Source organism: Cibotium barometz, chromosome 30 (assembly GCF_041138505.1).
Source record: "Cibotium barometz isolate CiBa-2024 chromosome 30, ASM4113850v1, whole genome shotgun sequence".
Taxonomy (NCBI): domain Eukaryota; kingdom Viridiplantae; phylum Streptophyta; class Polypodiopsida; order Cyatheales; family Cibotiaceae; genus Cibotium; species Cibotium barometz.
This window is the reverse complement of record NC_141075.1, coordinates 44,301,601-44,316,788: the sequence shown is the minus strand read 5'-3', so window position 1 is coordinate 44,316,788 and position 15,188 is coordinate 44,301,601. Positions and strand designations below refer to the sequence as shown.

The 15,188-nt window shown below is 38.3% G+C and overlaps 1 protein-coding gene across 1 annotated transcript; it reads left to right on the top strand.

Annotated features, from left to right (window-relative positions):
* The first annotated feature begins 218 nt into the window (after positions 1–218).
* On the top strand, positions 219–1,685 carry LOC147621534 (uncharacterized). Its single transcript, XM_086824461.1, has 3 exons — positions 219–522; positions 955–1,064; positions 1,548–1,685. Exons 1-3 carry the CDS (start codon positions 219–221, stop codon positions 1,683–1,685), a joined length of 552 nt encoding a protein of 183 aa, XP_086680587.1.
* Positions 1,686–15,188: the final 13,503 nt, after the last annotated feature.

Sequence of the window (15,188 nt, the reverse complement as noted above, 5' to 3'; positions counted from 1 at the left end):
AAGGAAAGGCGTGCCCTCTCACAATTCATCAGAGGTTTAGTAGTAGGAGGGGGGGGATGAGCTTCATGGCTCTTATCACCACCACCACCACCACCCTTGTGAAGCCCAATAGTAGGGGGGGGATGAGCTTCATGGCTCTTATGTCCACCACCACCCTTGTGAAGCCCTCTGGGGTCTGTTTACTCCTATGCATACTTGTACAATGTTTCTCGAGCTCAATGGAGTGCAAGCTAAGAGAGACTCTGATGACTCCTTGGATGGACTCCTATAAAACAAGGCCAAACATAACGCTCTATGTGTGCTACACGGAGGAGTCATGTGTGGGGGATGGGGATGTGTTGAGTCTGAATGGGACGCGTGAAAGCCCCTATGTGACAATGGCGGGGCCTGATCTGGACAAGAAGGCGGCCTACACGTACATATGTGTGGACGTGGACGAGTACAACCCCAAGTACCCCTATGCTAAAAACGAGTTGCATTGGATGGTGGGCGGCATCCGGGGATCAATCAAACCCTACCAGCGTGAGAGTTGTCAAGCTCCTCTGTTTATATATTTAAATTTATATATATATATATATATATATATATATATATACACGTTAATTTCAGTGTTCTTAAAATATATATATATATATATACACGTTAATTGCAGTGTTCTTTAAAAATAAAAAAACTATTTTCCCAAAACGTGGAAAACCTTTGTCTAAAAATTGTTATTTTTTATTAAAAAAAATCTTGAAACCTCACGGCTTTTGTTCTCTATGACTTCTCAAAATCCCGAGGTATTTGTACCTTCAAGTTTTAAATCCGAAGGTATTTTTCAAAATATGTAGGTGTAAACTACACTAAACCCAGGTTTCTTTTTTCAAACACTGGAACTTAATTTGCTTGAGTTAGCCATTTGATTGTTGCCATTCTTCTTCTTCTTCTTCTTCTTCTTGTGTTTTTGTGCAGATGTTGCTGATACCGGCTACACCATCGTCCCCTACTTGCATCCTCGGAAACCCTTCTTCTACCGAGGTGACTTTGGAGTTCATCGATACTACAACCTTGTTTTCAAACAGGTCACACTTTGCATGCTTTCACACAACTTTTTAACTCCAAAGCCTGGCTTGGTACATGTGCTTCTCCTTAATTCAAGGGTTATCATTTAAATAGGATTAAGCTTCTTCTATATAGGATAGTGCCTTTCATATATGGTTAAGCTAAGTTTATATAGGGCATTTGCTTTCATATATGGTTAAGCTAGGTCTATATAGGGTTAACCTTCTTCTATATAAGATAGTGCCTTTTATATATGGTTAAGCTAGGTTTATATAGGGCATTAAATTTTCCTTTCATATATGATCAAGCTAGGTTTATATAGGACATTTCCTTTCATTTCTCTCCTCTATGGACAGTGCATCTTTTGCATTCTTTCTTTTCTTCCATTAAAGGACACAAAACAATGCATTAAAGTGTGCATCCATCCCCTACGAAAGTTTTAAGGTTTGTCTTTAGCCTCTCCTAGCTTGTTATGATGTTTTTGTTTCGCTTGACCAATTTAGGTTAAAGCAGATCAAAATATCACATATGGAGGGAGCATCAGACATTTTAGTCTTCGCAACTTCACCGATATTTATAAGTTAGGCTACCCAGTAGCAGGGGTGGTTTTCAAAGTGGACTATAATATAACTTCAAAGTAGCTCGACTTCAATTACTATTACCTTTACTACTAATGACCTTCACACAGCTTCAAGAAGGCCAATTTTAGTTACTATGACCTTTACTATTAATGAGAACAAATAAAGTTGTAAGTACTAATATTTTCACTCTAAGCACACTTATTTAGTCTCAAAGTAATTCAAATGATGAAGTTTGAACACTCTCACAACAGATTATTGTAATTCATCTTTGGCATTAATATTTTCCAATTGTAATAAATTTCAACAATGGCTATTACCTATTCACGTGAACAAACAAAAACTTAATTAATTATTAGCATTTTTAGTCTATGTACACTTATAACTTATGAAGCGTAGAATATACACCAAGGTAAATTATTGTGACTCTTCATGCCATCTTACCTTATTTTAACTATATAAACTGTGTTGCATTGTGTCTAAGTCACACTTTATATCCATGGGAACACATCAAGCAACTCTTAGTGCCATATTAACTTATTTCAACTATATAAATTGTGTCGCATTGTGTTTAAGGCACACTTTGTATATCCATGGGAACACATCAAGCAACTCTTAGTGCCATATTAACTTATTTTAAATAGAGTTCATGATGTTTGCATTGTGTTCAAATCACACTCCACATCAAGGGATTATTTATGCCATCTCACCATATCTTGAGTAAAACTCATTATGTTGTATTGTGTATAGGCACACTTTGTATATCTATGCGAACAAGTCAAGAAAATCTTTAATAGGGTTTAAAAAATCACATGAACACATCCCCTACGAACCTCGATCAATTTTAAAGTATCGACACAATACCCATTGTGTAAACTCTTGTGCTTTCTCTATCTCTTGTGTGGGTGTGCATTTGTGTGTGTGTGGGAGAGGGGATCTCCAAAAAGCTTGTAGATTTTATTATTTCTCTGAAAAGCTTGCACAAAAAAAAGATCGCAAAAGAATCACACCCACAACAAACTACACGATTTAATATCAAAAAGAAAAATACAACACAAAATTACCATATACCTCTCCCAAATGAATAGTTTTCCCAAACTTCAAGCCAAAGGAGACTCCAATAAGACAAAGTAAAGTACCAGATTAGTTTGGTCAATTTTTGACCATTTTTAGGTCAGTTTTGCTCACTTTTTGGATCTAGTTAAAACAGGAGAGAGGAGAGATAAAAATATCCCATTATTTGGGAGTCTAAAACTCATTCAAGCATGTGAAATAGGCGCCTCCTTCATGAGGGGAATTCCCCCATGCAGAGGTGTCAAAAATGCATCATTTCACCTAAATATCTCTCTTTTTTAACTATTAACCTTGTCCTTAGTCAGCTCTTCATCTTATGTGAGTATTTACTCATTTTTGGGGGATTTTTCTTTTATTTCTTCATTTATCTCCTCCCTACATTTGGATGAATCTTATTGGTCCATAGGAACCTTAATTTAAAATTTCGAAAAAATCTTCACCCCCAGGATAATGCCTCTTGAATAGATTATACTTAATTTCTAATGCACACCTTCTGAAAATCTTTTTGAACTTCTATTTCAGGGGAAATTATTTTAATAAGATGAGATATTTTTCTATCCAAAAATATTCAAAATTTGAATATTCTCTTTCTAGAACATTTTCTCTCTCTAGGCCAAAACTGGTAGAAACAAGATCTTTTATATTTCTAAAGAGGGATTTGATTACAGGGGAAGATGCTGGACATCTTGAGAAGCTGGGGAGGAATCTTACACTGCCTTTTCTTGCCACCACTGAGATGCAGACCTTCTTTTTGCCTCTTATGATGATCATGATCTTGCCCGTCTCCTAGTTATGATTTATTATTCCACTCCAGAGCCAAGGCCTTCCTACTAGGAGCATGGGATATGCACCTACTATCTCGGTCATCTTGAGAACAATGAACACTGTAGTGAGCTACATCCTACCACCTCTATTTGTTCTCCCCTGATCATCCCGATAGGTCAGACCCTTCTCTAGTCAGCCATGCAAATTTGGAACGAAGAGGGCTGCATGTCAGTGATCCCCAGGCTATCTGATATTATGTTTACCCCCCTGACCCACTGTCTAGAATGACTCTTGTGACTATCTCACCTATGATCCTGATGGTTACTTCCAGAACAGACGTATCATAGTCCTGAACAGTTTTCACATTTCTGCATTCTGCTTGCAGTTGGGTTTTTCGGTTTCTGCAAAGGCATATGTGCCATTTTTTAATTTGGTATTATGGCATGCAACAACAACTTATGTGTCTGTAGTTGTGGGAACTAGGTTTAGCATTTGATCCAGAGTGATATTCAATCTTGTTGAGATCCTACCACAAGTCTTATTCCTTCATGGAATTGCTGCTTTTCTCCTTGCTCATGGGCTCATCTTGACCTCTACATGTTCTTTCTTCTTCCTAGTTTGCTTCTTTCTCTTGTTCCTGACTTTCCCTTGTTAGTTTTCCATTCCATATTTTCTAATATTTCTTTTGTTGCAATGCTTCTGCTGCTCTGGGGGGCTGTAATTGGCTTCGGTTGATATTTTCGCGTCTCTCTCTTCTTGATTGGGTTTATCCTCTTCAAATTTCCTTCACAATTTTCCCGACACTTGTTCTCATTATTCCTTCTACACTTTGCACTAGTCACTGACTTTTTGTTGTCCTACCCATTGCTCTAGCTTCTATATCTGTTCTGGTTCAGCATTCTTGCCTATTGGCATCTTGACAAGTCCTTGTGATCTGGTCACGGCCATCACTTTTGGTGGCTTTTGCTTTCCTGCCCCATGGTCTATCTTCACCATATTTATAGCCGCATCATTTCATATCGTGTTTTCCTCCCTTGTTGGCCTCATTTCCTGTAGTTCCTACTAATGGCCCTCAAATATGGGGCAGTCATTCTATCTGTACTCCAGACCATTGCAATAGAAGCAGGCTCCCCTTGGACCGAATCTTCCACCTCCCCCCAAATCTCCCACCTCCTCTTTCATATCGTTTGTTGATTTGAGGTCCTGTGTGGCAACCTTGTTAACAAGAGGGGCTTACTGTGCTGCTACCTTTCCACTACCCTTGGGTTCTTGTTTCGTATGTTATAGTAGCAGGTCTTTGCAGAGTGATTGTCCCTTCCACAGATGGTGCACACTTGTTGTGTGCCTCTTAACTAGCACTCCTCTTTTCTGTGTCCTTGATTGTTGCACCTTGTGCACCAAACATCTGAACCGCATGTCCTCTAGCAATCTTCGCTAGGGTGGCACTTAGTTCTTCCTATACTTTCTCTGCCTGCTTCCTGCCTTTCTTTTTTTGGGGCTTCCGCTCTTTTGGCATCCAACTCCTAACTAGATTATGACTCTGAGGCATCTTCTGGAATCAGATTTTGAGTTTTCTTCCTCTTGTTCTTGTTTTTCTTCTTGGAGTCTTTGTTTGTTTGCTTCAGGACTACTTCAGCACTGGTGGCTCTTTCCACCACTTGTTCAAAGGTCAGGGCTTCTAGTTTGTATGAGGCTATTGCCATCTGGAACTTCTCCCTCAGTCCTCTCACAAACCACTGGCTCAGTGTGGTTGGAGCGGGATGGTTGGGCTAGTCCAGGCGCATCATTAGGAAGTGAATGGGGTCTTCTTGGGCCCTTTAATTTGCCCAAGCCTAATCAAGGTGATTAAGGAATAGCCAAATGGGGGGTTGCCATGTGGACTGAAATGTTGGGTTTGTAAGAGAGGTGTAAGAGTGGTCAAAGGGTGCACTTTTTCCCCCAAAAAGGGGGGGGAGGCAATTTTACAATTTTCGGGCCTCCATAACTTCTACATACAAGCTCCAATTTGAGCGGAGGTTATAGATCCGTGATCTACGCATCAAGAGCTTTCCATAGATATGTTACATGATATGGTTTTGTCCGCTAGATTTTAAATTCCATTTTCCCCCCAAAATTCAAATTCGAATAAAGTAGCCGTTTTGAAGCTTCTAATTAGAAAACGTTTCTTCTTAAGAGAAAAGGTTTGACTCCTTAAACTGCCAAATAAAAGGGCCCAAGAAGCCTTCCATTGAGGTCCTAATGCAACATTGCTCTGAATTCGGCCACATAGTCTTCTATTGGCCTCTTTTTTTATGCCATCCTTTGCAGCTTTTCTAGTGCTTTTGTTATGGTCTTATCTTTTCAGGCAAGCCTTCTTTAGCTCCTCAAATGTCTGGAATCGATCCAAACTATACTGGGCATACCAACTGGTGGCTTTGCCACCCAACATTATAGCAAAATACTCCATCTTTTGAGCTTTGTTTTCCTGGAACGTGGTTTCAAAGGTGAAAATGTGGGCATTCGGGTCCTCCTCACTCTTGCCTTTGAATTTTGGATACTTGAGGGATATCTTGCCCACAGTTGCTAGTTCTTCCCCTTCTTGAGCTTCCTACCTCATGTTTGGTGGTTCCCTGCGCTGACAGTCTTCTTCCTGATTCCTTTTGGTGGTTTCAGAATCAGTCTTTCTTGCTGCTATGGAATACCGCATGGTTCCTAGTGATCTTCTTCTTGATTTCTTAGATGTTTCAAAATCAATCTTTTTCCATCTGCTGTGGTATCTTGTTTGCTAATCTTCTTAGTTGGCGCGGTGGACGATGCAGTGGTGCTTCTTGTTCCAAAGCTTTAGCCTGTCTATGACGGTACTGCATTTCCCTGTTTGAGCTTCCTTTATTCTCCATGCTTGCTCGATTGTTCTCTTATGATTCTCTAGTTAGCATTCCTGACACTAGTTAGTGTGTGCTTTCTTTTTGGGCTTCTTTCAACTAGTTTACTCTAATTATTGTACAAGAATTAACCTATACTAGCCTCTATCTCTCTACTCCCCTTACTGGCATGCCAAATCCCCAGCAAGATCACTAAAAGTGTCGCGTCCAGTCAAGACCTGACACTTGCACGGTTCCAAACCACCTAGTTGGCTTCGGAGGAGACACGACTAATACAACTGTGCCCCAACATGATAAGTTAACACTAGTGCATTGCGCCTACGATCCGCCTATGCTAAGGGAGTTAGTTGCGATAGCGTAGAGGTTAGCTCCTGTATCTAATGAGATCTTGGATGTAGCTCCTAATTCGGTCACGTCCGGACAGGAATGACCTTAGACCCAGATTCTAGTTAGAAGACATGTTTAAACGAGAAGCACTGATACAACATAGAAACTAGCTAGAATTGCATAGTATGTAGAATGAAGAAATACACCAATAGTCATTGTATATCAGAGTCAAGACTTAGCCCAAAGTACAATGCACTAGTCCTCCACAGTTGACACTCCCTACTCCTCTCTCTCTCTGGTATCCCTTGATAGTGTTCCTTTTTTCCTTTTACATCTGCCCGGGTACTACTTGTTGGCAAGATTCAGTTACAAGGTTGTTACAAGAAATTTGTTGCGCAATGGACAGATACACAAGGTGGCAAAGGTTGGGCGTCAACCGATGGTTGGATGACCCCCAACACCGAGTGTAAAACCAGAGTCTTATCCAGAATAAAAATTGCCCTAGGTGGATAATCCAGAAGGCGCTGATATGGGTTGATAACTCTAGCGATGTAAGTGTCATACCTACTATATAGAGTAATACATTATTGTAATCAGGGACTCATTAATATATATAATTTTCATGGCAAATTGATGTCTTTTCTTCGCAATGTTGTGTAGTATTTTGATCTGTGTGTATATTCTTGTTTAGTTCGGAGAATATTTCTTTGTGTATTTTCTATTAATTCTTGAATATACGTAATGTTGTTAGTAAAATCATCCATTAATAGTCATTTATGTGGATGACTTGATTATTGCACTGGTGATAGTGATGCTGACATACATAGTATCATGAGGCTTTTGAAGCAAAAGTTTGAGATGGAGGATGTGGTTGAGCTGTAGAATTTCTTGGGCATAGACATGGTGAGATCATTTCATGGATTTTTTTTGTTTATAGAGATAATATGGATTGGACATGTTGTCCAAAAATGGTATGGTGGGCCGTAAGCCTATTTTAGTGCCATTGGAGTAGAACACAAAGCTTTATGTGGATATAAGTGAGCTTTTTGAGGACCCCATTATGTACAGGTGCATAGTGGTGGTGGGTAGCTTGAACTACATGACCATTACTAGCTAGACTTGAGCTATATTGTTAGACTTGTGAGTCACCTTATGCATGCCCCCCTAGGAAACCACACTTGAATGTGGCTAGATGGATTCTCAGGTACATAAAGTCCACAGCTAATTAAGGACTTTTTTATGAGGCTGGCATAGAGATACATCTACATGGGTACAGAGATGCCGATTGGGATGATAGTGTCATAGACAGGAGATCTACTACTACTGGCTTTATGTTTTCTTTTAGGAGTGTTGCTATTGTGAGTTGGAGTAGTTAGAAATAGAGAGCAATTGCCTTGTTGAGTACAGGAACGATTATGGCATCTTGTGAGGTATCTTGGTTTTAGAAGCTACTTGGTGATATAAGTGAGCCCGTGGTGGATAGGGCCATTGCCATTTATGATGAAAACATGAGTAGCACACAATTGAGCCAGTAACCCAGTATACCATGCTAGGATGAAGCACATTAAGGTACATTATCACTTTGTGAGGGGAGAAGGTTCTAGCAGGTGATGTAGATTTAGTATATGTCAGCACAAAGGAACATGTGTGGCGGACATTTTCATGAAGGCACTTGGTACAGAGAAGCTATTCAAGCGTAGGAGGTTACGTGGAGTACAATGTGTGTGGAGTTGAGCTTGAGGGAGAGTGTTGAGATATCGAGCTCAACTAGGCTACAAACATTGATGATCTTCCTAGTGGTGGGTTATGGCTTTCCACACCTATGTCAGTGGCCATAGTTGGTGAGGTTATGGTTGATATGCTGCTAGTGGATGATAGGCTATGTGACATCCATATTTGGATTACTAGAGTATGGCATAGTTATATAGTGCTAACTTATATAGTCAAGTTTATACTATGGACCGTCCGACCATTATATATACTAGGAGAGTACTTATCCTTATAGTATATACTCTTATCTCTTTAGTTTATGGTTATAGAGAAGAGAAGAAAATAGAAAAAAAATCATCCATCCATCTCTCTCTTCTCTCTCTCTCTCTCTCTCTCTCTCTCTCTCTCGTGTTGCTTGCTCAACAAAACAAGGAACTCAAGATCTCTTTCTTTCCCACATTCTCTTTATAGTATCAAAGCTTTGGTTTGTGCTAGTGAGGCAAGCAAGATGCAAGAATAAGGCAAACAAGCAAGTGGTACATGGGTAAGGGTATTTCTATCTCTTCCCTTCTTGATTTTGGAGCAACACCTTTAGTAGTTGTGAGAGTTGTAGGAAGATAGGAAAGTCATTATCTCAAATTGAGATATCCTCTTGGGTGAAGGAAGAAGAACAAAATATGTGTAGTTAACTATGTTAACTAAGTTAACTTAGAAAATATAAAAGAAATTTCAACCATCCACTATCTTTCTCTCATGTATTTCTCTCTCTTGTTGTGTATGCTTGAATGAACTCAAGCTCTCCCTCTCCCCTGTATTATCTTTATAAATCATAAGATTAAATTATCTTTTGGAGTAAGCCTTTTATACGAAAACAGGTAAAGGTAGAGGTAGATCATCATCTAAAGGCGAAGATGCATGGCATTTTGGAAATAGAAATTATTGTGAAAAAAAAGAAATCTAATTCATAAACAAGTGGAAGAGGCCACTTTAGAGACAGGGGAGCCAGAGACGTTGAAGTGGATTGCAAAGAAATGAGACTGAAAATAGCATGGAGTGTTATTAATATAGCAAGCTAGGCAATATAGGAAAGGAATGCTATAAACAATAGAATGACATAAAAATTTGAGAAACTACAACATAAGGAAACTATGCATCTTCAAGCAAGCAAGTTGAAAGTAGAAGTGAGTAGCTTTTTGTCATATGCAACGTTATATGCTTAGTTCCATGACTCCATATACACATGATATTGGAGATGTATGTTATGTTGATTAGGTTCTTTTAACCATGTGACCAATCATGGAGACTGGTTTAGAGATGTAAAAAATGGAGAAACCAAGAAACATGAAAACAAGTGATGATACTGTACATCCTATTGTGCATGTTGGTAAGGTGCATTGTCTCTGCAGGATGGCAAAATAAAGTACTTGGCTGATGTACTTCATGTTCTAAAAATTACGAAGAACTTGGTTTCTATTGTGGACAAATGATTAACCAAGGTCTGTAAGTGAGGTTTAATCCTCATAAATGTTATGTAGAAGATTTTAATAATTAGTGCCGCATGAGGAAGATACATGGAAGAATGTTTTATGTGGATATAAACATGCCTAAAGTGAAGGCTGGAATATTTGCACATGGTAGGGGTGTGATTGTAGACATTGACATTTGGCATAAACACATCGAGTATGTCAATATTCAGCAGGCTAAAAAAATTTGCAGGCCCAAAGTATTGTTACAACTTTGCCAAAGTTCAAAGTAGATGGAATACATAAAGTATGTGAAGTATACCAATTGGAAAAATAGTATAATCATGAATTTCCACATGATAAGAATGGAAGTCAAAGACAATTGGATGTGGTGCATTCTTATGTTTGGAGAAGAATGCGGGAGAGAGGGTGAGCTTGAGCTCCTTGTTACAAGAAACACACACACACACAAGTTGACAAGCACATAAGAGGCATGGATGGCTACATTTTATTATGTTCTCTTCTCTGCAACCATAACATCATGAAGATAAGATTACATAAAAAATTCAAAAGAAATTTATAATATACCTGTAATAATAGGGTCCTACAAAAGATCACATGTATATGTAGCCAATTTTATGTTTTTCTCCAATGGCACTAAGAACAACCTGTCATTCCATACTTGGACCCACATAAGCAAAAACCACGACAAATAATAAAACTAAGTTGGAAATTGAGTTCAATGCAAACTTACTATTTGCAAAATCCATAAGATCCTAGCTCACCCAAATCCTTCCTTTTAAACTTCCTTTTAAGGAGCATCTTCACCTCATAAATGTCAACGTCACTATCGCTTGTGATCAAGCCATTAACATAGATAACTACTAGAACAATGTCCCTATCAGTATTTTTTACATAAAGTGAAAAATCTAATGTAGATATATGAAATCCAATTATGACAAGATATGCTCCTATCTTGTCTAACCATGCTCTAGGTGCAAGTTTCAAGCAACAAAGCTTTACATAACCTTCCAAGGAAACTCTAAATGTGCATGGTCCATATATCCTTGTGGCTACAACATATAGAACTCCTCCTATAAATCACTATATAGAAATGTATTCTTTAAATACATTTGATGTAAATACCATTATTTAGTGGCCATAATAATGACTTCTCTCACGATTGCCATCCATAGTAACCGGGCTTAAAGTCTCCTCATAGTCAATATCCTAGGTTTGTGCATATCCCTTGACTACCAATCTTGCCTTGTACCTACTCACAGACCCATATGAATTTTGTTTTACTTTAAAAATCCACTTAAATCCAATTATCTTCTTTTCCTTAGGCAAAAGAACCAACTCCCATGTCTCATTTGCATTTGCATCAATGTAGCCATCTCTTCATCCATGGTATCTTCCCAGTGCCTCCTCAAAACATGTGGAATTTATCTCTTGTATTTCTTTGACCATATATACATAAGGATGGGATATATACCTATCATATCTCAAACATTTTTGCTAGATATCTGACCCTTATAGACCTACATACACTTGGATCAACACTACTTTAGCTCTTTGTACACTAGGTGCAATAGCACTCAGGATCCTAAACTCCTCATCAAGGCTCTTTTCTAAGCCATTAATCCATCAAGGCTCTTTTTTAATCTACTAATCCATTAATAAATGAATGACATGCTAAAACATCAAGGCTCTTTTCTAAGCCACTAACCCAAACAAATTAATGACGTGCTAAAACATCAAGCATTATGAAAGGTTAATCCACCTTCTCTTTTTCCCTTTCATGACACAACACAGGAATTTGCTAAATGTTGAGCACCTAGAGTACCACCAAATGATGTGTCAAAATTCTTGGCAATTTGCCTTAACCTTCCTAGACCTAGGACTCTCTAGGTCCACTAAGCACATGTGATTGTTGCTCCAGGATTCACATGTGATTATTGCTCTTGTGCAGAGCTACATTATTGTTTACATCAACCTCTATGGAGCCTTTCATCACACTGGTGTATACTAGCTACTCATCTCATAAAAAACAGCCTCCCTTATCTCATGAGTAATGGAGTTATAACATCTATAACCTTTATTCTCAAGGGAGTATCTAATAAAGGTATCTAGCAAAGATACATTTTTCTACCTTGGGATCTAGTTTGCTTCACTTCAAATGGCATACATATAGGCAATGTAGCCAAACACTTTCAAGTGTGCCAAATCTGGTGAAAACGGAATCGTTCTCTAGGATAGCTTGTGGAACACTTGAGAAATTCAACACATAAATTCAACCATGAAAATAGATGCTTTGCAGGTTTCAACAAAATCAAATAAATTAAACAAAAGCATATCAAACATAATACTTAGCTCCAAGACAAACATGCTGGTGGGTGCAATCTTCCCCCCCTTGTGCGTGGCCTTCCCCCCCACACAAGAGTATTTTTATTAGATTTCAACCAAAAATAGGCCATAGCTCCCAAAAATATACAAAGTGTGCTTTTAGAGAGCACGACACTCTTCCACAACAAAAATAGAGTGTCCCAAAAATTGGGGCTAGGGTAAAGCCTTTAGGCTTTAATAAATTCATATTATAAATGTATTTTTCCCAATGTATCAAAATGGAAAAATTGATTACTAAGGTTACTAAATATGATGCGCATAAGAAACATTCTCCTCGACATTATTCATCAATCCTCGTAATCTTCATCACCTAAAAATATAAGCATAATTAATAATTAAATTAATCCCACAAATATTAAACAGGCACAAACCATCACCAACTCATGACTACCAGGCGTAAGTACCCCAGGAATCACCTTGCCATACAAACCTAACTGAAATAATCATAGGCGGCCCCAAGCATACGTCATATACCGCATGTATTAATATTTATAGTGGTGTCACCCAGGATATTAACCTAGCCGGCATGACGCAAGAGTAACCTAGGCGTCCCCAAATTACTCAAGAGGGAAAAATAATATTCTTAAAGAGGACTTAAAATATATTCTCATGACATCCCTCTTGCTTGAGTTTGCAATTGCCCTCAATTGCGGGTTTGCTGGGTTTGAAAAGAACGAAGGATCTGAGGATAAGCTCGGAAAAATTTCTCGGGCATCCATTTTGCATCTTCTTGAAAGGATGGTTTTTGAATGTCAAAATATATTTGAGGTATTGGTTGCCAGTTCTTGTTGTCGTCGTCTCTTGATCAATAATAGCATCAGGAACTAAGACTTCTTCCTCTCCTTCAACAAGAGGTGGTTCCTCATAAATTGGGTGAGAAGGAAGTGTTCCTCGAAAGGGTTTCAAGAGATGAACATGGAAAGAGTTGTGGATATTCCAATTAGATGGCAACTCTAGTCTATAGGCCACATAATTAATCTTTTCAATAATTTTAAATGGTCCATAGTATCTAGGTGCAAGTTTAACTGCAGGGAATTTTTCCACACTCTTCAATTGTCTCTTCTCAATTCTCAAAAGGACATAATCACCTTCTTGGAATGAAAAATCTTTACGCTTCCTATTTGCTTGAAATGTATACTTTGAGCTCTTGCAATACAGTCACGCACTTTAGATAAAATGCGATCAAAGTCTCGAGTATATTGGTCAGTAGCTTCAATCTTATGGGAGAGTCTAGTAGCCAGAATAGGCAAAGCTCTACCATAGATAATCTCAAATGGTGCTCAACCAGTAGTAGCAGAATGAGGAGTATTATTATAAGCAAATTGGAGTAGATGTATGTACTTATCCCATGAACTAGGTTGCTGGGAAACATAGGCTCTAAGCATATCCAAGATAGTGCTATTCGTAACTTTGGTCTATCCATTTGATTCAGGATGAAAAGCCGTAGAAAAATCTAACTTAGTGCCTAAGTTTGAGAAAAGAGCAATCCAAAAGTGACTACAAAATTTGAAATCTCTATCAGAAACTATCACTTTGGGTAGACCATGATGAACAAAGATTTGCTTGACAAATGTGGTCGCAGCTTGCTGAGAAGTTAGTGTCTTTTTATATGGAATGAAATAGGCTTGCTTACTAAACCTGTCCACTATTGTCCAAATCATGTCATGATGACTGGAAGTAGTAGGAAAGCCTGTAAATAATGAAGTCCATAAACACTTGTTCCCATGGTCGGTCTGGAATGGGTAAAGGCATAAGCAATCCCAAAGCTTTGCCTTTGTAGCTTTTAATTGCTTGACAAATGTTACACTTAGCTACAAATTTTGCTACATCATTTTTCAAATGAGGCCACAAGAATTCTCGAGAAACTACTTTAAGTGTTGCGGAAACTCCTCTATGTCCCATGAATGGTGGTTGGTGCATCTCTTCCAAGACAAGTTGTCTATAGGGTTGAGTAACACATAATCTTTTCTCAAAGAAAAGATCGCCATCATTATGAGAATAATTTCCTTGAGGTGTCCAAGTGTTTTCACGTAGTTTGATCCATATCTCAGAAAAATCTGGATCTACTTCTCATAAGTTTCTTTCATAAGTACAAATGGTTCACTTTCAATAGCGAAAATGTTGTTGATATGTGGTCTTCTACTTAAAGCATCGGCAACAACATTTTCCTTTCCAGGTTGGTATTGAATCATGGGTTGGAAACTTTGTATGAAAGATGCCTATTTGATGTGCCTATCTGAAATAAGGGGTTGCGAAAGCAAATGCCTAATGCTTTGTTGATCACAGTGATAAGAAATTCTGAACCCATTAGGTAATGCTTCCAAATCTTCAAGGCATGCACAATTGCTGCTAATTCCTTGTCATATGTACTATAATTTATTTCAGTAGGTTTTAGCTTTCGACTTTTATAGGCAATAGGATGGTTGTCTTGCATAAGCACAGCACCAAAACCTTTTCCACTAGCATCAGTTACTACCACAAAGAATGGTCTTTGAAAGTCAGGTAGTGTAAGAACTGGTGCATGAGTTAATGCATCCTTGAGTACTAGAAAAGATTTATCTTGACTTTCGGTCCAATGGAAAAATGTAGTCTTCTTGAGAAGTTCCGTCAAAGGATGTGCAATATAAGCGAAATTCTTGACAAACTTCCTGTAGTAACTACATAGACCTAGAAAAGATCTAAGGTCATGAATATCTCGAGGTGTAGGCCAAGAGGCTATACACTCAATCTTCTTAGGATCCACACGGATTCCTTCAGCTGACACTATATGGCCTAATTATTCAATCTCTTTTTGAAAGAAAGAACTCTTTTCAGGATTGACATACAATTCATATTCTCTCAAAAGGTTAAACACTTGCTCCAAGTGTTGCTCATGCTCTTGAGTGACGATTCTCGCTGAAAACAAGAATATCATCAAAGAACACCATAACAAAGCTTTGAAACTTTAGGAAAATGCAATT

Bases quoted from the DNA above. Each gene is read 5' to 3' on its own strand.
- LOC147621534 (XM_086824461.1), top strand. From the start codon at position 219: ATGGAGTGCAAGCTAAGAGAGACTCTGATGACTCCTTGGATGGACTCC. The intron at 523-954 runs GTGAGAGTTGTC...GTTTTTGTGCAG, and splicing joins ATCAATCAAACCCTACCAGC to ATGTTGCTGATACCGGCTAC. The intron at 1,065-1,547 runs GTCACACTTTGC...TGACCAATTTAG, and splicing joins ACAACCTTGTTTTCAAACAG to GTTAAAGCAGATCAAAATAT.